The 21,154-nt window shown below is 50.6% G+C and overlaps 1 protein-coding gene across 14 annotated transcripts in view; it reads left to right on the top strand.

Annotated features, from left to right (window-relative positions):
- Window positions 1-21,154, top strand: part of TRERF1 (transcriptional regulating factor 1) — a 227,860-nt gene that overhangs the window by 192,731 nt on the left and 13,975 nt on the right. For all 14 annotated transcript variants that reach the window (XM_060614377.3, XM_060614374.3, XM_060614372.3 and 11 more), the window contains 7 exons: window positions 3,352-3,739; window positions 4,433-4,499; window positions 6,395-6,534; window positions 6,667-6,770; window positions 8,301-8,376; window positions 16,533-16,621; window positions 18,513-18,623. In XM_060614377.3, the coding sequence (XP_060470360.1) occupies window positions 3,352-3,739; window positions 4,433-4,499; window positions 6,395-6,534; window positions 6,667-6,770; window positions 8,301-8,376; window positions 16,533-16,621; window positions 18,513-18,623 (975 nt within the window). The remainder of the gene's footprint in view (window positions 1-3,351; window positions 3,740-4,432; window positions 4,500-6,394; window positions 6,535-6,666; window positions 6,771-8,300; window positions 8,377-16,532; window positions 16,622-18,512; window positions 18,624-21,154) is intronic.

Genomic DNA, 21,154 nt, shown 5'->3' with positions numbered 1-21,154 from the left:
GCCTCTCGGGTTGAGCACCACCCCCCCGCAACCATGGCTGCCTTGGGAATCCCATCCTTGTCCACACTGGCTGCTACCCAGGCAAATTGTTACTCTACCAGGCGAATTGTCTGGGTTAGATTCTGAGAGACCCGAAAGGGTTCCAAGATTAAAACAAAGATGATAACTTAGCTGGTAATCACAGCTATTAAAATACAGAAATACTATCCCAAGTAATAAAAAGCTGTTGCCCAGGGCCCCGGCTCCTCCTACGAGATCTTCGAGCCTCCTCAAATTCAGAAGTCAAAGATGTAACCCCTGGCACAGCAGAACCTCCATACAGCAGCCCTGGCATCCGTTCTGATGGCCAGCCTAACCAGATGCTTGATATTTTCGGTATCACACCTGCATAAATATCCTGGGAAGATATTTACTAAGGTTCCCAAAATAATTCCACTGAAAGGCACCCACCCCCAATCCCAGGAAAGCAAAGAGATTTGTGTTTCTCGCTCACTGTTAAATTCTCCTTCTCTCTCAAATTCCAATTGCTTCACCCAAGCAGCTTAGCGTGGCTCTGGGGCAGAGATCTCTGTCTCCGTCTCTCTCTCTCTCTCTCTCTCTCTCTCTCTCTCTCATTTGATCTCTTCCCCCCCCCCCACTTCCTTCCTTCCCTCCCTCCTTCGTTCTTTCTCTCTCCCTTCCTTCTTCCCTTTTTCCCTCCCCTAGGGAATCTGTAACCCACATGGTTGACGACCCCAGACTTGTTCCCTCCCCACAAAGTGTATACTGGGTCACATTTGTCCTCAGAGAATAGGTGGCTGCTGGGATCCCAGGTGGCATGAGGGTGGAGGTTGGGCCATAATAGGGGTAGGGAGAATAATGAAGAGAACTAGAAAGGGCCAGAAAGAATATTCTTTGTTCTCTGTGTAATACCAAGGCCTCAGAAGAGGAGAAGCTAATGGGGAGCCTCTGGGGGTGAGGGCTCTCATAAACCAGAAGGACTTGGAGGCCAGCAACAGGCAGAAAGATGAAATGACAGAGCCGGGCTCCCCCTTTGCCCAGGGAAGTTCCTGATTTGGTAGGAGGGACACGGTTGCTACCCCTAGAGAAGTGTCAGCCTGAAGCTGGACACAGTAAGACGCCTAGTCACATGGGGATCAGAGCCCCACGCAGCACCCCCTGCTCCAATTCAGACAGTGAGAGAAAAGCCAGGGCAGAAAAGAAACCGTGATCCCCTGCATGTGGCTGGACGGGAGCACCCCTGGGCAGCTAAAGTAACAGGGGGCTGGGGAGGTGCGAGGGAGTTTGGTATGAGTTTGCTCAGCAGATCACCATGAGGACAGTTCTGAGCAGGGTTTTAAAGGCATTGATGGAGCTGGCTGTGTGGAAAAGGTGAGAGAGAACTCATAAGTAAGGAGATACGCTGAAGAAGCATGTAGCTGGGATTGAGTGAACACAAGCAAGGTCCTGACACTTGGCTTAAAGAAATTAAAATATCTGGGGAGGACCCCTGAGTTCTAATCCCCACTCTGCTACTAGCCAGCTGGGGATGCAGGCAAGTGAAACCCTCCCCTCACGGAGCCTGGGTTTCCCCCCCCCGAGCTTGGGTTTGGACTCATCATCTCCCTGTTCTGGGGGAGCTTTTAAAACCTCTGTGAGTGGTCCCGCCTCCAGAGTCTGAATAGATTGGTGGAAGTGGAACCCTGCAAATGCTTCCTGTCAGGTGACATCCAGGTCTGACATTCTGGGTGGCTTCTCTTGCCCAGGTTCTCAGAGCCTTGCCTGGAGTTGAGAGTTGGAGTGACAGGACCAGAGGCTCAAGTAGAGGGAGCCCAAAAGGGACCTTTGACCCTGTGATCAGAGGTCTGGATTCCGGTGCAGGGTTGAAGTCATGCAAGGTCTGCATGTGCTCAGATGGCCTCATCAGTTACCCAGGAACAGGATATATAAAGCCTTAGGATTGCTTCCCAACTTGGGGGGCATAGATGTCCTCTCCCCATTCTCCTCAGACCTCTTTCTCCGCCTCAGCCTCAGATGGTGAGGAGCCCTCTGGTGGGGAGAGGAGACAGGTTGTGGCACTCTGGCCTAAGGAGAGCCCCCCCTGGGGGTGAGCTGGGAGCCTGAGCCGGAGGGGGGTGGGGCTCTGCCCCCTCTTCTTTCCTCACCTCTCAGTTTCTCTGGACTTCCTTCCCAGGGGCTGGGATAGCACTCCCGAAGACAATGAAACTAAGGGACAAACAGGAGGGGTGGCAGTGGGAGCCCAGAGCTGAGGGGTGACTGGAGCATGTCAATGGCCTGGAGGCAGCTGGTCACATGACCATGGCCAGCCCTTCCCATCACCCCTTGCTGCCTCCTACTCAGATGCTACCCTGGGCACAGGAATTGCCAGGAACTACAGCTGTGACAGGCACTGGCCTGCAGGGCCTGGGAGGGTGCCACAGACTGTCCAGAACTTTTCTGCAGGTATCCCCACTGCCTCTCCCAACCCCACTGCGTGGCCTCCCCAGCCACACCCAGCTCTGGGTTCTTCTGGGCTGATGCTGGCACACAACCCACGTCTGTTTCTGTTTGGCTTTGGCATACCCTGCTTATCTATTTGTGTGCATATGTTTACTTATTAGTATATATGTATCCACGTGGCAGATCTTCCTTCCAGACTATGCTTGGTGCCGCTGCCATAAAATAAACGAACTCTGCTGACAGGAAGCAACACAGGAGAAAGGCTTGCTGCAAATGAGCTACCAGGCCTGGGAGCGTAGTGAGGGGTGGTGAGGGGGGAGCTCGACCAAATCCATTTTTAGGAGAGCAGAGGGCCTTAAAGATCATAGATGGCTCTCCCTCAGCTCGTTACCTCGCAGGAGAGCCTGGTGTGTGGGTCACTGGCCCTGGGAGCCTTGGCTAGGCCTGTCCCCCTTGCCGCAGCCTCTGCCCAGCTTCCCTGAGTGGATTATTCTTGTCCCCTTCTCAGAACATGTGTTATCTGTCCCCGATGTCTGTCCCCTGGGAGCGGTGGGGAATTAAAGGGCCCACTCAGGCTGGACTCCGCTCACCAGATGGGAATGCAGTGATAAGCAATAAAGAATGTGAATTTATTCTTTCTTGCCCACCCACCATTCCTACCACCCCCATCTCTCCCCAGACATTAGGGATTTCCTCCCAACCCAGAGTTTTCTCCCCGGTCAAGCCACGGAACTCGCCCTGTGGGAAACGGATGGGGCTGCTTTTCAAGGGAGGGGATGCGGGGGAGGGGGGGCGGCGGACAAGTGGACAGGCGGCCCCCCGTTACCGCGGAGGGTCCCCTTCCCTCAGCCTGTGGAAACGGCCTGCGGGGAAGGCCTGAGTGTTCGAACGGGCCCATTCTTTCCCTTCCAGGAAATTCCCAAGAAGCATCAGCCGGCCCCAGCCAAAGCCGAGGAACCCCTCAGGACGTTGCCGGAGAAGAAGAAGTTCCGGCACCGGCCCGAGCCGCTCTTCATCCCGCCACCGCCCTCCTACCCCGCCAACCCCGCCGCCGCCTCCTACTCGGGCGCCACCCTCTACCAGAGCCAGCTGCGCTCCCCGCGCGTCCTCGGGGAGCACCTGCTCCTGGACCCCGCCCACGAGCTGCCCCCCTACACGCCCCCGCCCATGCTGAGCCCGGTGCGCCAGGGCTCGGGGCTCTTCAGCAACGTCCTCATCTCGGGCCACGGCCCCGGCGCCCACCCGCAGCTGCCCCTCACGCCCCTGACGCCCACGCCACGGGTGCTGCTGTGCCGCTCCAGTGAGTCCCCGCCGCCCCTCGGGGCCTGGCCCTGCCGGGTCCCCGCCGCTGCAGGAGGGGCTCCCTTCCTGCCGTGGGGGCGCGTTTACCCCACCAGCTTCTGCTGTGGCCCCGCTCCATGCAGCACGCCCTGGGCCGGGTGCCAGAGGCAGAATAAGTGTGCGGTGCTTACCCTCAAGGCAATCCCAGTCCAGCTGGGGAGACCCCAAAGCCGTGATTACGGTCTCTTTGGCCTAAGCGGGTGGTTCAAGTGTGCACACGCTGCCTGAGCCTGTGCCGTGGATAATCGTCTGAGGCACCCCCGCATCAGTGTACTAAGTAGATCTACGAATGGGGTTAGGTAGTATTTGCAAGGCCAGGCTTCCGCATTTTCTGAACATGCTGTGTAAAGATCAAGCACCGAGAGAGCCCGGTAGCCAGTATCTCTTTCTAGGGTGTGAATGGCTTCCTAGAAACAGTGAGCTTGGCAGACCAGAGTGGGGCCGCTGGCTTCCTACCCTGTGTGAGAAATGAGTAACCCTAAGCCATTTAACACCACACACCAGCCAGTTCCTTGGAAACTGCAGGGGGTAACTCTGGCATGGGTTGGGCACGAGAGGGGTCCCAGTATGACTGTTCAGGTCGCTGCTCATTTGCTTTAGCCTCTTCGGTACCATTTCTTGTTGACCGTTAACCTCTGGTTTTGTGCTTCAGACAGCATTGATGGCAGCAACGTGACAGTCACCCCAGGGCCTGGAGAGCAGACCATTGATGTTGAACCGTAAGAAAAAGCCAATTTTATTTTTAATGCTTTTTTTTTTAATTTTTTTGACGTTTATTTATTTCTGAGACAGAGAGACAGAGCATGAGCAGAGGAGGGGCAGAGAGAGAGGGAGACACAGAATCTCAAATAGGCTCCAGGCTCTGAGCTGTCTGCACAGAGCCCGATGCGGGGCTCGAACCCACGGACCGCAGGATCATGACCTGAGGTGAAGTCGGAAGCTTAACCGACTGAGCCACCCAGGTGCCCCTTAATGTTTATTTATTTTTGAGAGAGAGAGAGACAGGGTCCAATGATGTTGAACCGTAAGAAAAAGCCAATTTTATTTTTAATGTTTATTTATTTTTGAGAGATAGAGAGACAGGGTGTGAGCAGGGGAAGGGCAGAGAGAGGACGACACAGAATCTGAAGCAGTCTCCAGACTCTGAGCTGTCAGCAGAGCCCAATGTGGGGCTCAAACCCATGAACCGCGAGATTATGACCCGAGCCGAAGTTGGACCTTTAACCGACTGAGCCACCCAGGCACCCCCCAGTTTTTTTATTTTTTATTTTTTGTTTTAGAGAGAGAGAGTGTGTGTGCGTGTGTGCACAAGCGGGAGGAGCAGAGTGAGAGAATCTTAAGCAGGCTCCATGATCAGCGAGAAGCCAGAAACAGGACTTGATCCCGTGACCCTGGGATCATGACCTGAGCTGAAATTAAGAATCAGATGCTCAACTGACTGAGGATGAGGAACTTTTTTTTTTTAAGTTTATTTATTTATTTATTTATTTATTTATTTATTGAGAGAATGAGAGACGGGCAGAGAGAATCCCAGACAGGCTCTGCACTGTCAGCACAGAGCCCGATGCGGGCCTGGACCCACAAACCACGAGATCATGACCTGAGCTGTTTAACCAACTCAGCCACCCAGGCACCCCAAGGATAAGGAACTTTGAGAAGTACCACTTAATGAGAAGTTGTAGAAATTATAGGATCATGCTATTTCTCAAGTACTGGTGTTTCAAGGCTTTTGCCAAAGACTAGCTGCATAATAAAAGCATGAAGCCCTGTATTCACTAGCTCTGAACCTAGTGTCTCTATCTCTGGCTGTATGAGCCAGTTGGGTTGTGGCCACATGCTTGCACATCCCCAGTGACATTGAGGCAGCCCTCTCAGGGTGCCCAGCTCTCTACAAGGCTCCATCCAAATGCCCTTGCTTTCCCATCCCCTCCCTAAGATTCTTGGCTGGTCGTCCAAACAGGCTTGTTGAGTACTTAAGTTGTGGGGTGGGTGGTGGGGGGTATAATGGAAGAGAAAGGTGCTGTTTTCATAGATGAGCACAGAACATACCAGGCGGTGGCATGGTGAATACACTGAGTCAGGAATCAGAAAACCGGAGTTCCAGCCCCATTTTGTTACTTGACCTTGATCAAGTTAACCTTTCCAGGCTTTAGTTAACTCACCTATTAAGTGGGAATAATTGTCCCTGCCTTGCTTACCTCACAGGTGTTTGTGAGATTCACATGGGATAATTTAGGTGAAAGTGGTGTGAAAGGGATAACAGATATCACCAACACATTGTATTTGTTCCATTTTTCCTGGTTAAATGGTGCCATCGGCCATACTCTGGGCAGCTGTTGCCTTGCAGTTAGCACCCTCCCTGTCTCGGTTACAGCATGCTGTGACGATCCAGGCGGGCTTCTCCCCTGCTCCCTGCAGTATCTCTTCCCGATCTTAAAGCTGTTCCTCATCCCAGTGAAAAGGCCATGCCTGGAATCTTAGGAGCACACAGTGAGGAAATGCCCCTGCATTCTTCCTGCAGAAGGAATTGGTTTCCTTCTTTTTCAAGTTCCTGACAGTTGCTCTTGAGCTCAGATTGAAGACCACTCTATTGTTTTCCTTCTTGTCATTAAAGACGCATCAACATTGGCTTGAGGTTCCAAGCAGAGATCCCAGAACTTCAGGATGTCTCCTCCTTGGCCCGGGACACACACAAGGCCACACTGGTATGGAAGCCCTGGCCAGAGCTGGAAAACCATGACCTCCAGCAAAGAGGTATTGGCCCATGGGAAGAAGTGGGTGGGAAAGGCTTGATCCTCTCGCCGGGGTCTCTGACTCCAGGATCGTTCTGTTTGTCCATGAGACTGAGCTCTCTCTGATGCAGTGACTTCTCATTGTTCCCATCAGTGGAGAATCTCCTGAATTTATGCTGTTCGAGTGCGTTGCCCGGTGGAGGGACCAATTCTGAATTTGCTTTGCACTCTCTCTTCGAGGCCAAAGGTGATGTGATGGTAAGGAACCGTGGAAAGAGGGTTCACAGTTAACATTCTTCGTGTCAGAATTCTGGAAAGTATTTTTCCTGAGTTTGTGTTGTCCCACATACCGTAAAACCAGTTGTTAAGATCATGACCAGTCAACATGCCACCATATTCCTTAGCTCGTTGAGTAGGTGAGGATTTAAAGCCTTCGGGGGGGACCTGCGGTTGGACTTCTGCTTAGACATCTGTTCCTAAGTAATAATTATGGTCACATCTGTCTAGAGAAATGAGAATTTCGTTTCAGCAGTCTTATAATTCCCATCAGAAAACTGGCCTCCGGTGATGGGAGGTAGAAAGCCTTACTGAAACAAGACGTGACCTATTATGCCCTGCTGATTATTCTTCCCTCCTATGGAGTCAGCCAGTTTGGTGTTCATAGAACTGTTTTCTCCCCTAACCAAAGTGAAATGTCGCCTGTGCACCAACTGGTGTCATTCTTCCCCCTTTCACACAGGTCTTTGGTGTCCCCAAACCAGCACTTTGGTGCCATTTTCCTAGGATCCAGAGCTGTTTGCCTGCTCCCCCCCCTGGATTCCTGGCAAGAACACTCCATCACTAACCTCAGTTTCCCCTTTAGTAAACACAGGGTTTTCGTACCAGATCTAGCCTCCTCCTTCTTGATTTTATGAAAGTGTGCAAGTAAACAAATGTCCCAGTACTGTCTTCTCTTGAGATTATTGGTAGCCTTCGAGGATTTTCTAGAATGTTAGAGAACTCTCCTTAATCCTTTAAGCTAAGTGTGGCAGTAAAGCTCTACTCGAACTTTCCACGTGCACACAAATGACTTGGGTCATCTTGTTAAAATGCAGACTCTTATTCAGCAATTCTCAGGGCAGGGCCCAAGGTTCTGCATTTGTGACCAGCTCCGAGGGGAGATGCCTGTGCTGCTGGTCCACGGACCACACTTAGAGAAGCAAGATTGTAGACCTTGGCTCTGCCCCTAACCCATCTACTGTCCAACTCGATGTGCGCCATTTTTTTAAAAAGTCAACAAGGCTAAAGGAGGCATATTTGAAAGGGTTATTTAGCTAGGCTTCTCTGGAAAGACAGTGTGTAGTACAGTTATTACTAATAAAACTGTTTATGTTAAGTTGTAATTGAAACATGATTTTTCTGCAAAAACAGTTCCAAACCACCCACTCATTTCTGTGGAGCCTTTCCCCCGAGATTCAGTCTCCATTCAGAGGAGGCCCCGCCACCTCTCAGAGGCCAGGGCCTTCGCCAAGGAGGGAGCGGGGTCTCGACCACCGCCTGTATTTTTTTCTGACATGACCAACTGGCTGCAGGCACGGGCTGGGGGAGATAGATGTTCGAGTGGTGAGCCCTGTGGGGCGCTGGCCTGAAAGGGAGCCTCAGTTAGGGGGGTCTCCCTCTGGGTTTCCTTCTGGCACCCCCAGCTCCTGCCTCTGCAATGCTCACTCCTTTTCCCTCTTAGGTAATGGCCTTCCTAGGACACACAGCCCTGTTACTGACTTTCGCCTTTTCTCTCCCATGGGTCTGCAGGCTGCTCTGGAAATGCTGCTGCTGCGGAAGCCAGTCAGGTTAAAATGTCATCCTTTAGCAAATTACCACTATGCCGGTAGGTCGCCAGGAGCCTTGTGCCCCATTGCTTCCTGAGAGCGGGCTCTTTGCATGTGTGGTGGTGTCGCTTTTTAATAATAAGATAGACCAGTCCTGTCCTAATCGCCACTTGTGAGCTCAAGGCCCCCTGGGACGCTGCTGGCGGGACAGCTGTGTCTGTTGGCTGTTTGTCTAGGCTTGGCCCCGCGTGGTTGTGCCAAGGGCTGGGTGATAGTGGTCAGTGCCTGCACGTGTGGCAGTACTGGGGACAGGAACCACAGAGGGGACAGCACGGAGACAACCACACTCAGCAGCCCCTCAGCTTTGGAATCTGTAGACGTGGGTTCACATCTTGCCTTCTGGAACCTTGGCTTCCTCGCCCATGAAATGGGGCTCCTACTGCATCCCTTGCAGCATTTTTTGTGACAGTTAGAGATAGTAGGTGTAGCGCAATGCATGGCACGTTCTAGTAGCTCTTGTTAGTCATCTATTAATTATTGTTTGCTGTGTACGAGAAACTGTGCTAAGTGCTAAGATGAGACAGTGACTATGACAGACATAGACAGAGTCCTGCCTCATGCAGTTTGGGGGTCTGAGGAGGAAGCAGTCGTTCAATAACAGATCACACTCGGGGCAGGAGAAAGCTACTAGAAATATGCATATACGGTACATGTGCACATACGTGCGTGCATATGCACGTGTGTATGCGGGTACAGGTAATACGCACATTACAGGCACATATACAGAGTGTGTCCTCTGAGGGTATGGGTTAATGATGGCATCGCCAATAACAGGGGAAGGAGAAAACACGTTTGAGAGTTGAGTGTAGTGAGAATCGTGAGGAGAGAAGGCAACAGATGGCTGGGGAGCCTGCGGTGACAAAACGAAGTTGAAGTCCACATCTTAATTTCCGGTACCTGGTAGACCCATGCATTCTGGGGGTCTCCATGAACCCTGCCTGGGTTCTCTATTTCAGAGGGGGCTGAATCCTCTAATACTCCCTTGATAATCATTTGAAGGTTCCTTTAGAGCTTTGGCCAGACATAGTTAGGTGCTAAGTCCTTAAGTGGGCTTGGGGACCTAGTCATACCTTTTCTAGTCCTTGGTCCCAATGGCCAGATGTGGCCTAAGGTGAGGGCTGCTTTACATACCAGCACATTCTTGATGGGCCTGCCCCTTCCCCCCCCCAGCCACCCATGCCCACCACCTTTTGCCTCACTCAATGTGCTTCTCCCGTGAGCCGGCCTTCCTGCCTGTCATCACAGCGGGGAGTGGCCTCAGAAGCCACTCACCTGAGCACAGACAGCCCTGGATGTCTGCCTGTGGATCACTGTCAGCGCACAGGCTGCTACTGGAACTAGACAAGCACAAAATGGACACACGGATAAGAAATCCATCGTTTAATTGGGGCCTAAATGAGCCAGTTTCTTAATATTGTCTCCATCATTTCCTGCTTGGTGTCTGCCCCGAGTGTGGGTAGGAAGATGTGGGAGTTGTCTCTAATCTGCCATGGAAACAATTCATTCCTCTTAATTCCCAGCGTCATCTGCTGCCCATTAAACCCTGACAGGCTGTCCAGCCTCCTGGAGCCTGTCTCAAGCTTCTTTATATAGTGGGCGAGATGGTTGATGACAGGGAGCTTCCCAACCATCTGCTGCCACTGCCCTCGGCTCTCGGGGTGACCGGGATGGCCATCGCCTCTGGGCTGGGGCAGCTCCAGCTGTGAGCAACCTCATCTGAGACCCAAATCCCCTCCAGTTCTCCCCAGCGTACCAAGCAAGCATTACATTGTTTTATGTGTGTCATGACATAATAAAATTTGGAAAGCTACAGACGAGAGGCCACCCCCACCCCTAAACAAAACAAAACAAAAACACTAAGATAATAGAATTTTGAAACTGGAAGCCCCTCAGCTCTGCTAAGATTACTGATCTTTTGGGGTCCCTAGCTAATGTGTTCCCCATCCACGGCCTTCTTCCCCCACAGGCAGACCAGGAAACCCTCTGTTGCCTCCTGGAATCTTTTGACAACTAGGGGCAAGAGAGGTGGAGCTGAGGTATGAAGGGTTGGTATTCCACTAGCTGTATGTCCTCAAGAAAAAGGAACTCACCTGTATCTGCCAGACATCTGCCTTCTCCAGGAAGTGATCACAGACTGAGCCCCAGAGAATCTTGTAGAACTTATGAGCCAAAAGGTCAGAGGTCACCGGTCTCTAAAGTCTGGCCTGACTCCATCCCTTAATAGTTTCCTTCCAGGCTACAGAGGAGGCCCCAGAGGATACCCCTAGTTACCAGCCACTACCTCCTTCCTTCGATTCGGTTCCAGGGTGTGAGTGAATCCCATCCCCATGGCCCTGTCCTGCCTTGGCCTTTGTACCAAGCCCTGTAGGGTTGCTCTCTAGTAGGACTCTGTCAGGTCAAGTCAGCATCACTCAGATACTGTCTTCTGGATCGCCTTTCACTTCAGCTCCGTAGCTGTGGCCAGTGTGACCCCACCCCAACTCCCCGCCCTGGAGGCAAGGCAGAACGACTGAGCTTGGGAACAGAGGCTACAAGTTTGGGGGAGACAGAGACCCAGGCCTGTGAAAATCACTTCCCTTACTTCACTCCTGACTTCTCCCATCCCATCTCAAGCCATTCAGTAAGAAAAGGAAAAAGTGACCAGTGCTGGGGCCCAGGAGAGACACCAGTGTGGGTGGGCAGCTCACCCGAATCGGGAGATTGCTTACCGAGGCCAGAAGAGCCCTGTACAAGGTCCGTGGAGGAAGGTGCTGTTGCGGGGGCTCCCGGCACACTAATCCACACCCGAGCACTGGGCCCAGCCCCCTCTCAGCACCCTCCACCCATGTGTGGGTAGCAGTTTGCAGAGGCTCTCCCTGTCAGCAGTTGGATTGGGTGGGGACGGCTTGAGCATCGGGGAATCAGGGTGAGGAGGATGCCTGGTTGTGATTAAGGGGCTTGCTGCATCCTTGGTTTTTCCATCGAACTGGTCATTCTTGCAGATGGGTGTGGACACTGGCCTTAGGCTTCCTGGTAAGAGTGCAACAGAGGCCACTGTCTGGCTCCCACACAGCCCAGGTGGGCCCCAAACACCGACCCAACTCCTGACTCCAGACTTGCAGGATGCCTTGAGGAAACACCCACTCGGTTGGGAAAGGCCTGTTTGCAGTCTTGGAAGCTGCCCAGTTTGACGAGAAGACAGAATTACGTACTCAAGAGAACGCTTTGCAAGAAACACAGCTGTAATGTCATTTTCCAGGCATTCTTAGCTCATGTCCCTGGCTGGAGAGTGGTCACCTCAAGGGCAGAACCTGATAATACTTGCCGGCTTTGCCTGATACAACTCTTACAAAGAAAGAGGCAGTGGACAAGCTTGAGGTCTGGATTCGGATGGAGGCCTCCCTTCCTTCTGCCTCCGGGGGGGTCTTTAGGGTCAGCCAACTACACCCTCCACCCCCGAAAAATCATTCATCCTTTTACCCACCGCGGAAAACCTTTCACAGAAATGAAGATCTGATTTAATTTAATTTTTAAAATTGTTTTAAGTTTATTTATTTATTTATTTTGAGGCGGGGGACAGAGAGCGAGAGAATCCCAAGCAGGCCCCACGCTCTCAGCACAGAGCTGGATGTGGGGCTCGATCCCAGGAACCGTGAGATCATGACCTGAGCTGCAACCAAGAGTTGGACGCTCGACCGACTGAGCCACCCAGGCACCCCGAAGATCTGATTTAAAAACAATCCTTTTCCTGCAGTGAACATGTCTTCCTTGTGTATGTACAATAAGAGCACCATCACAAAAGTGTTTTAAGTCTCGGAAGGATGACAGAAGGGCCCTCTTTAGAAGATTCTGTGCCCGATGCTCTCATCCCTCCAGTTCTCCTTTTAATTGCCCGGGTTCGCTATAGATCGCCCCAAATTTAGCGGCAGTCCAGAGCCTGTTTCCCAGCAACTGGAGTTCAGAATATTTTTCCTCTGGATACTGTTCAGCACCAGTTTCCTCAGTTAATTAGACCCCTTGTAATTAGCCTTAATCGGCTTGTTAGGGACCCCTGCTGATAACAGCCCGATAGCCAGGAATCCCCAGGTAGTGCAAATGTGCTGGGGGAATGTCAGCCCACTGACCCTGTGTGCATGCTGACTGGACAGCAGGGATCCTGAAGAGGAAGAAAGGGCAGAGCAAGGGGAGGCTTAGAGGCAGCTCCCTGCCTCGGTTTCGCATTTTATCCTAGGCTTTGCCCAAGACGCGGTATCCAGCGAGGGCTGGCTTAGAACCTTGTCTAAAAATAAGAAAAGTGCTCCCGTCAGAGACTCCAGGAATGAGACGCCTGAGCCTTTCCTTGACAGGATTACAGAAGGAATTCAGGGACCGGGAGCGCCTGGCAGCCGAGTAAGGCTGTGGGATTACACATCCACAGAACAAAGAATACCAGCAAGGACCCGCAGTCTTCACCAGTGCCACTAATTCATGTCAGCAGGGGACAGTGCGTGTCCCGTAGCCATGAGCTGACTTGCAATCTCCTCACCGAGTGGCCGGTGGCATTCATTCTGCACCTACTTAGGACCGGACGCTGCAGCCCCAGTCACAGAAGAGGAAACAGACCCAGAGAAGTTGAGTACGTTTGCCCGTGGCCGCAGGAGCCGTGAGTGGCAGAACCAGATTTGCAGCCTGTGGTCTCCTGACTAAAGCCACCCCTTTTTATCACACCACAGTGACCTTATCTGAGAAGAGCATACTCCAGTGTTCCCAGGTTTTGGCAAGGGTGGATTCCCGGCCCCATGGGCAATCTCGTGATCAGGATGTCATGAAGACGGAGCCCGCTCTCGTGTGAGTGTGAGAATGGACTTGCTTGTCTGGCCCTGCCTCTGCCTCTCACTTCACAGACGCCCTTGCTGGACAGACACCTGTACACAGCGCTATGTTGCGCACTCAAGCGCAGCCCCGAGGACTACTTAGAGGAGCCGTCTCTTTCTGCCTGGCCCCTGCGGCCCTCAGAGTGGGAAAGTGCAGCCCGCTTCCAAGCCAGGGCTGGTGGAATAGAACGAGCGCATGGGTGGGGGAGACCGAAGAGCCCATCACAGAGCAGCAGCCCTAAAAACCACCGAGGAGTCAGCAAGACTAATTCCCTTCCTCCATGAGGCTTGGGGTCCCCCATAACAGATGGGCCAGGAAGCAACTTCATGTTCTGTGGAGTTGCAGCTGGCAAGCCATTTGGGGGCATGCGGGGATTTGCTTCCTAAAAGTAGATCTGGGCGGGGCACCTGGGTGGCTGAGTCTGTTAAGCATCCAACGTCGGCTCAGGTCATGATCTCATGGTTCATGGGTTCAAGCCCCGCATTGGGCTCTGTGCTGACAGCTCAGGGCCTGGAGCCTGCTTCGGATTCTGTGTCCCCCTCCCTGCCCCTCTCCTTCTCTCTCTCTCTCTCTCTCTCTCTCTCTCTCTCTCTCTCTCTTAAAAATGAACAGAACATTAAAAGTAGACCTGGTCATGTAACACTGCTGCTTGGGCAGTAATCACATGATGACTCCACTCGTGGTGTGGTGTGGTGTGGTGTGGTGTGGTGTGGTGTGGTGTGGAAGGAAGTGTGTCCACCATAGAGGCTGGGTGCTGGCCTGAGAAGGCTGCATGGCCCTGTTAGTGTCCCATCAGGTCTTAGAGGCACTCTAACTCTAGGAGATGTATAGTCTGGCTGAGAGCAGAAAGGATTCTTCTTGATCTAGTTGGGTGATTCCCCATCCGAGCTGCAACCGAGAGCTGCACGGGCTCTGGACCTGTACGGGCTCTGGACCTGCAGTGAAGTAGCTTATCCAGGGACAGATGTGACATGTCCCCATCATGATCCTCTTCCACCATTATATATCTTTTAAGTTTATTGATTTTGAGAGAGAGAGAGAGAAAACCAGCAAGCGGGGGGGGGGGGGGGGGGGGAGGACAGAGGACCCTGTCCGTGCTGACAGCAGAGAGCCCGATATGGGGCTCAAACTCACAAACTGTGAGATCATGACCTGAGCTGAAGTTGGACATTTAACCGACCAAGCTACTCAGGCACCCCCTCCATCATTGTGTTTCTGATTCCTATTACCTCTTGGCTATCTTGATGGATATCTAAAAAGAACCTTGACTGCTCTTTGGCCATTCAGCTAAACTGTTGGTTAATCCTTTCTGTCTCTTTCTACCTTTGCTCCTGAGCAAGGGGAGCGTATGGGAGCTGGGACCCCATGGCCTTGAATATTAGACAGAATTTGAGGAACACTGATGGAACCATTCCAGAACCCCAAATCCCACTAATCTCCTCTGTTCATGTCCACTCCAGCAAAACTTCTCCAACACTCAAACTCTCTTCTCCTTCCTGTTGTGACGGTTGCACAACCAGAAATGTCCCAGCCTCCAGAACTTGTGGAAGATGCTTCTTTCTGCTGGGGATTAATCAAAAAGCTGCTTTCCTTCCGGAAGTAAAGATAACTTTGCAAACCAAAGAAATCAGGCAGTGGTGGCCCTGTGCTTTAGATGTCTGAGCCAGCCCAACCCTGCAGAGCATATTCTGAGTCTGGGGCCAGAGGCTCTTGGCTTGAGGACCTATCACCAAGTCACACAGGGAAGGTGTTTATTTCAGAAATCTGAGTTTCTGTCACTGACTCACACATTCTCTCCAGGAACCTGATTCACTAATTTTGGCTGAACCTTCCAAGGGAAGGAACAATTCAGATTTCCTGCAATTTCAGCGTCATCAGTCAACCATAGCAAAATGGAAATCCTGGGCTTATTCTGGTTAGGAGGGAAAGTACTGCAGTTTGGGGGATTATAGCTCTGAGAAGTGGAGGAATGTCAAAGTCAAAGGCCCAGCCATGCACCATCCAAAGAATCAGAGATGTGGCAAATTCAAAAAACCAGAAAAATGAAGCCAAGTTTTCTGCAAAGCAGCCACGGGGACGAGCCTTCCCTGGAGCCCCCAGAAATAGGACTTATCTTAGGAATAAGCCTCATTTCTTATGCAACACAAGCCAGTACCACTCGGCGTGATCATCTGCACATCCTGCTTTCTCATTTATGGAGGGAAAAAGATTGTGAAAATCAAGTTCAGCCCCCAAGGCAGATGCATTAGCTCAGCACTGCGGGGGCCTCTTCCTCATCGGTCTGCAGCTCTCTCAGGGGCTGGTCCCGCTCACCTCTCCAGCCCCATCTGCTTTCTCTTTGCCAGAAGCCTGTAGTTGAACCCTACTGGATTACTGCTCATTCTCTGAGCACCCCCGTTTCCTTATCTGTAAAATGGGTAACAGGGTTATTGATGGAGCCAAATAACTAATGTCTGTGAAGTACTTAGAACCTGGCACACAGTAAGCACTTAGAGATGCTAGGGTTTTTGTGCTTTGTTTTTTTTTTTTCCTAGCTCAGCATCTTGCATGTAGTAGACAACCTAAAAATACCTGTTGAATGAATGAATGGATGCAACATCTTACTCTTGCCTCTCACTTTTGCCTCAGCCCCTTTTCCTCCCCAGAATTCCCTTCCATCTCCTCCTTGCCTGAATTGCTTCTTGGGGTCCTTTAAAACTCAGCTCAGGTGTTTTCTCTGCCTGGAAGCCTGGCCCTCACCCGAGCGTGATGCTGCTCCTTCTTTGTGCCCCGTTGGTACATGACCTCTACCTCAGCATCGCAGCCATCACTTTGAACACCGTGGCCTCCTGGTTTGTCTCCCCACTAGATGGTGAGCATCTTGAGGGTGGAGATGGCCAAAACTGCCACATTTCAAGGAGCACATGCTGCATGAATGCTTGCACCCGTGAACATCATAATTGCATAGAAACTGTAGCCACAACGTGTTGAGCACTCACTGTTTTCCAGTTACTAAGCTAAGCCTTCTTGTGGATTATCTTCTTTAACCTTCCCAAAGATCGCAAAAGCCGAGGGCAATTAGAACTGTTCCCATTCGTAGGTAACAAAACTGAGCCTTGGGTTCAGTAACTTGGCAAGGCCAAGGCCCTAGCTGGGATTTGAACCCAGGTGTCAGGGTTGCTAACCGTTACACTACGTTGATTTTCTTGTTCAAACGGGAGTTGGGAGTTGCATATGTATTAATATCACTTGCCAACCAGTTGTGTTTTGGAACTTAACGAAGTAAGCCAGCACCGACAAGTGAGGAGAACTGTGCTCTGTTCTTACATTTGTTTTGTTGTAGGTTCAGACAAGTGGACCTCCCTGGAAAGAAAACTGTTTAACAAAGCACTAGCCACTTACAGCAAAGACTTTATTTTTGTACAGAAGATGGTAAGTATGCCTTTTCCCTTCGCTCACTTGAAATTGAATCGGGGAAATTATACACCTTAAAGACACACAGAAATATTTGGCTGTTGGTTTAACTCTCAGGAAAAGAATGTCTTCCACTCATCTCTGGTGAAGGATGGTATTTGTTACAGGGGTGGCATCGCCCAGTGTCAGGGCTGTGGGGGAGAAGGAGGACCTAGATTATTTGGACATGGTGGGGAGTTATTTTTATCTTAATAAAAAATGTGTAATTTATACACCCTATCAGAATAAATAGAACTGAGGCCGTTGGTTTACAATGTACATGATTTATTGCGTGTATATTTGACAGATTTATCATGTTCTTGACAATTCTTTTTCTGAGACATTAGAGAAGGGAAGATAACGTGCCTTCCCCCTAGCCAGTAGCAGAGTTTCTGGAGTTGGGCCCCTAATCATAACGACAGTCATAATAAAAATAATAATACTTTGTATATACAGCATCTCACAGCAAAATAGAACTCTTGTACACAGATGAAATAGCACTTTTCAGCAGATAATGAACTTAACAGGCCTTAATTGGCTGAGAGGTGGTTGAGGCTAAAAGTGAAAATGATTCAATGTTTCAGAAAATCAATGAACAATGGAGCCATATTGTGTCATTAAGGTCATTAAAATGTTCAGGTCCACTGAGAACGGAGTCTCGGGCAACACCTCCCACTGGCTCTGGGCTGGCCCGATGCTACCCACCGGGTCCATGTCTCCTGTCCTTAATCTAGGACTTTCCTTGGTGGGACAGGTAGACTTTTCTCTGCTTGCCCGCCCTCTCCAGATCTGTATTCACCCCTGCCTTTCCCTACCTTGGAGGCCACCATGCTCTTTGCTGCCCTGTAAGCTCAGTAGCCTCCGTGCTCTCGTGCTGTCCTCTTTCTTGAGTCCCCATCCCCCAGGACTGACCTGTCCTGGGCCTCACCCCTTGCAGGCCTGCACCTTGTTGATTGGTGACAGACTCCTGTGTCGTGCTTGCCAGGCAACACAGCCTTTCCAGCAAGTACTCTCTGAGACAGTGTCCTCACTCCCTGAGCGACTAGTGTAGAAACTCAAGAAATCAAGTGGTGGAAAGAGGGGCACTTTCAGAAGGAGACAGCTTCTGGCGGGACCTCTCTCATCTCACAGTTTGGGTGGCTGGTCTCCCACCTCCACAAGTATGGCCAGCCTTTTATCTGCCTCCAGAAGCCCACATTTTTGAACCCCACCTTGAGCTTGGAGATCTATGAACTACACAAAGGCATTTTTTTTTTTCTCTTTAAAATACATGTACCTTTGCCCCCTTGAGGGAGGACAGGGCAAGGCTTGTTTCCTGCAGAAACTAAGCTCTTGTCATCCTAACTTTTGCCTTACATTCCTGTTCGATTACTAAGGAACATTTTTCATAAATAGATTCTGAAGGTCAACCAGTCGGAGAGCCAAATACGCTCAAGCACATTAAATGAAAAAGCATGCTGCTCTATGGGTTAAAAAAAAGGAATGAGCTCCCTGTGGGCTGACATGAAAAAAATCTCCAGGCTATATTGTGAAAAAAAAAAAAAAAAAAAAAAAAATCAAGTTGCAAAACAACGTATGCAGTGTGAGGAGAAATATATTATCGTGTTCTTTAGTATGTGCGTAAAGAGATTCTGGAATGACACCCAAGAAATGAAGAAGAGGGTTTAGCTGTGTGACAGGGGTGGGGAGGGTGAGACCCAGATGGAGGGAGAACAAACCGCGTGGGAAGGAGGTTTTTCACTATATACTTTTTTTTTTTTAATTGAATCGCATGCACCCATTCCCTATTACAAAATTAAATTTTCACAAAAGCTTGCGGCTTGGCACACTGCCCACTGCTGAGCTGATGTGGAGCTGGCTTTCCCGGCAGGTGAAGTCTAAGACGGTGGCTCAGTGTGTGGAGTACTACTACACGTGGAAAAAGATAATGCGCTTGGGGCGGAAACACCGGACACGCCTCGCAGAAATCGATGATTCTGTGGTGAGTGAAGCCGCTTCCGTGCGCCCCGCCCCCACCCTTCACCCAGGTTAGTAAGTGGCTGGTGTTTGGCTCTGCTTTGCTGCCGAGGTGACCACGGTGAGCGGGTGACAGGCTTCAACTTCCTGGCATAGAAATGCAGAAGGAAGGTGGCTCCGGGTTGGCCCCATAGCTCAGCACTCCTTTAAGGAGGTAAGGGCTGGCCTGGGTTCCAGGGCAGGCAGGGAGGGAAGCCAGAGTGGTCCCAGCCTTGACTTGATGGCTTATAAGTGGGCACCCTCGGCCCCCTGGGATATCCTTTTTGATCCGTCCGTGTCACAGATGCTGCTGACCAGAGACCCGGAACCCTCGGGTGTTACCACAGCTTCCGTTAAGCGTGACCATGGAGGAGCCTTGGCCTCTAGATGGTTCCAGGAACTCTCAATTATCGAGGAACAGTTAGCAGCGTGTGTATTAGTCTAATCCTCGATCACCATTTATCCCCGAGACTGATTTCCTTCATTGGCCGATGATCCAAAGTTGTCTGCGTGTCAAGTATGCACTAAAGATGCGACACGCTAAAGCTAAAGACATCGAAATCTCCAAATCCCTAGTGTGCGGCTTCAGTAATTACTATCATTTTGTCCTTGTGGTTAACTCTTTTTTTTTTCCCTGAGTCTATAGCCAGGGAAAGTCTCCTTTCCACACATTGTGGAAAACATTACCTGCTGTGCATGTGTATGTGAAAATGGCATGTCTTACAACAGATTGGTAAACTCTAGGCTGTCACCACTCGGGAAAGTGTTTAGAATTCATGAATGTGATGAATGTCTGTAATATGCTTTCATTCCCGATTGTGCCACGGTTTTGTTAGCACCTGTGTGGGTGGTTTTCTTTAACTGACACGTACATGGCACTTTCTGTGTTCCGGGCATCGTGCTAGGCCCTTTACCGATATTGACTCATTTAATCCTCAGAGCCAATCTGTGAGGTAGAGAACTGAGGCACAGAGCCTAAGTAACTGAGCCACGGTCAAATGGTGAGTGTGTGGTCTGAGCCTGATTCCCTGTCTAGTATTTAAGAGCATTCAAATGCAAATCCTCTTAGAGAAGTATAAAAACACTTGGACTCATTAATGCCTCAGGGCCCAAGTTCCTACCTGGCCTTGGAGACCTAAGAATGATTCTAGGTGTGAAATATACGCACATATTTGAATTTACATTTAGACCCACAGGTCAGGAAAAAAATCGACATCTGTATCAGAGATGACGATGGCACTGTGTGTTTGGGGTCTCCTGTGACCCGGGCTTTCGTGTGAGTCGTTTAAGTAGCGCTGTCTCGTATCTGAATAGCATTGTTCTCACCCATGCCTGATGTTTAAAAGAAACAACGTGGCCTCTCCTGGTTTAGTCAGCTAAAAGCAGTCGAGTTGCCGTGATGTAAATATCAATATGCGTGTAGTGCTGTGGGGCGATCAGGGATGTTCACTGGCCTCTGTCCCCCCCACCGGGAGCATACACTAAAGTTGGGAAGATGTGGCACACACAAGTGGAAGCTTTAGCATGAACCCCAAGAGTGTTTACAAGCAGTGTAAGACGAGAACCAAGAAAAGCTTGGATAGGGCCTTAGGGCCTCTCCCTCATCCAGCTCCATCATTTCACAGGCAGGAGGTTGAGGCCCAGAGAGGGGAAGGGCTTCCCAAGGTTACACAGAGCATTGCTTTCCAGATGAGTGGATGGACAGTAAACAAGGAAGCATGAGGAATCCTGGCCTTGGAGACCTAGGACCTGTCTCCTAAAGCTTACTGACCTATAAAATGGGGCCGATGGTTTAGATGATTTGGAAAATCCCTTCCAGTTCTGAAATGTTCTGGGCTCTGTCAGAGTCATGTTTTGGAAAAGGGCAAAATCTGAGGATATGGCTTCCTGAGGCAAACTGATGCCTTTCCAGCTTGTGTGCTACCAAGTGCCTAGGACAGTGGCTGGCATAATATAGGCCTTCTAAATATTTGTTGAATTAATTGAGTGAACATCACTCCCAGATAGGAGTCGCTGTGGGTCACAGCAACAATCCCTCTATGAACTCACTGCAGGGAGATGAAGTGCACAAGGGGATTCAGAGCAGGGATTGCTGCTAAGGAAGATGTTACTACGCAAGGAGGAGGTGCCATCTTGGGCCAGCAGGGCTTTAGAGATGCATAGAAAAACCTAGGCTGGGGCGCATGGCTGGCACAGTCTGTGGAGTGTGCGACTCTTGGTCTTGGGGTTGTGAGTTCAAGCCCCACATTGGGTGTAGAGATGACTTAAAAATAAAATCTTAAAAAAGGTAAGAAAGGCCCAGACCCGCATGTAGCCTCAGACTAAAGAGGAGAGGTTAAGACGATGCCCAAGGAACCACACCTTCTTGGGCTTACTCACCAGGAGCCAGTATTTAAGCTGGGTCAGGAGCATCCCCACCCTTGTTACCTTAAGGAGAACCAAAAGCAACATACAGAGATGACTCAGGCCCACCAAAAAAAAAAAAAAAGTCTTGATTTAAGGCCAGCATGTAGCTCA

This window comes from Panthera onca, chromosome B2 (assembly GCF_046562875.1).
Source record: "Panthera onca isolate mPanOnc1 chromosome B2, mPanOnc1 haplotype 2, whole genome shotgun sequence".
NCBI lineage: Eukaryota > Metazoa > Chordata > Mammalia > Carnivora > Felidae > Panthera > Panthera onca.
The sequence above is the reverse complement of the archived record's forward strand: the minus strand, read 5'-3'. Positions and strand labels throughout refer to the sequence as shown.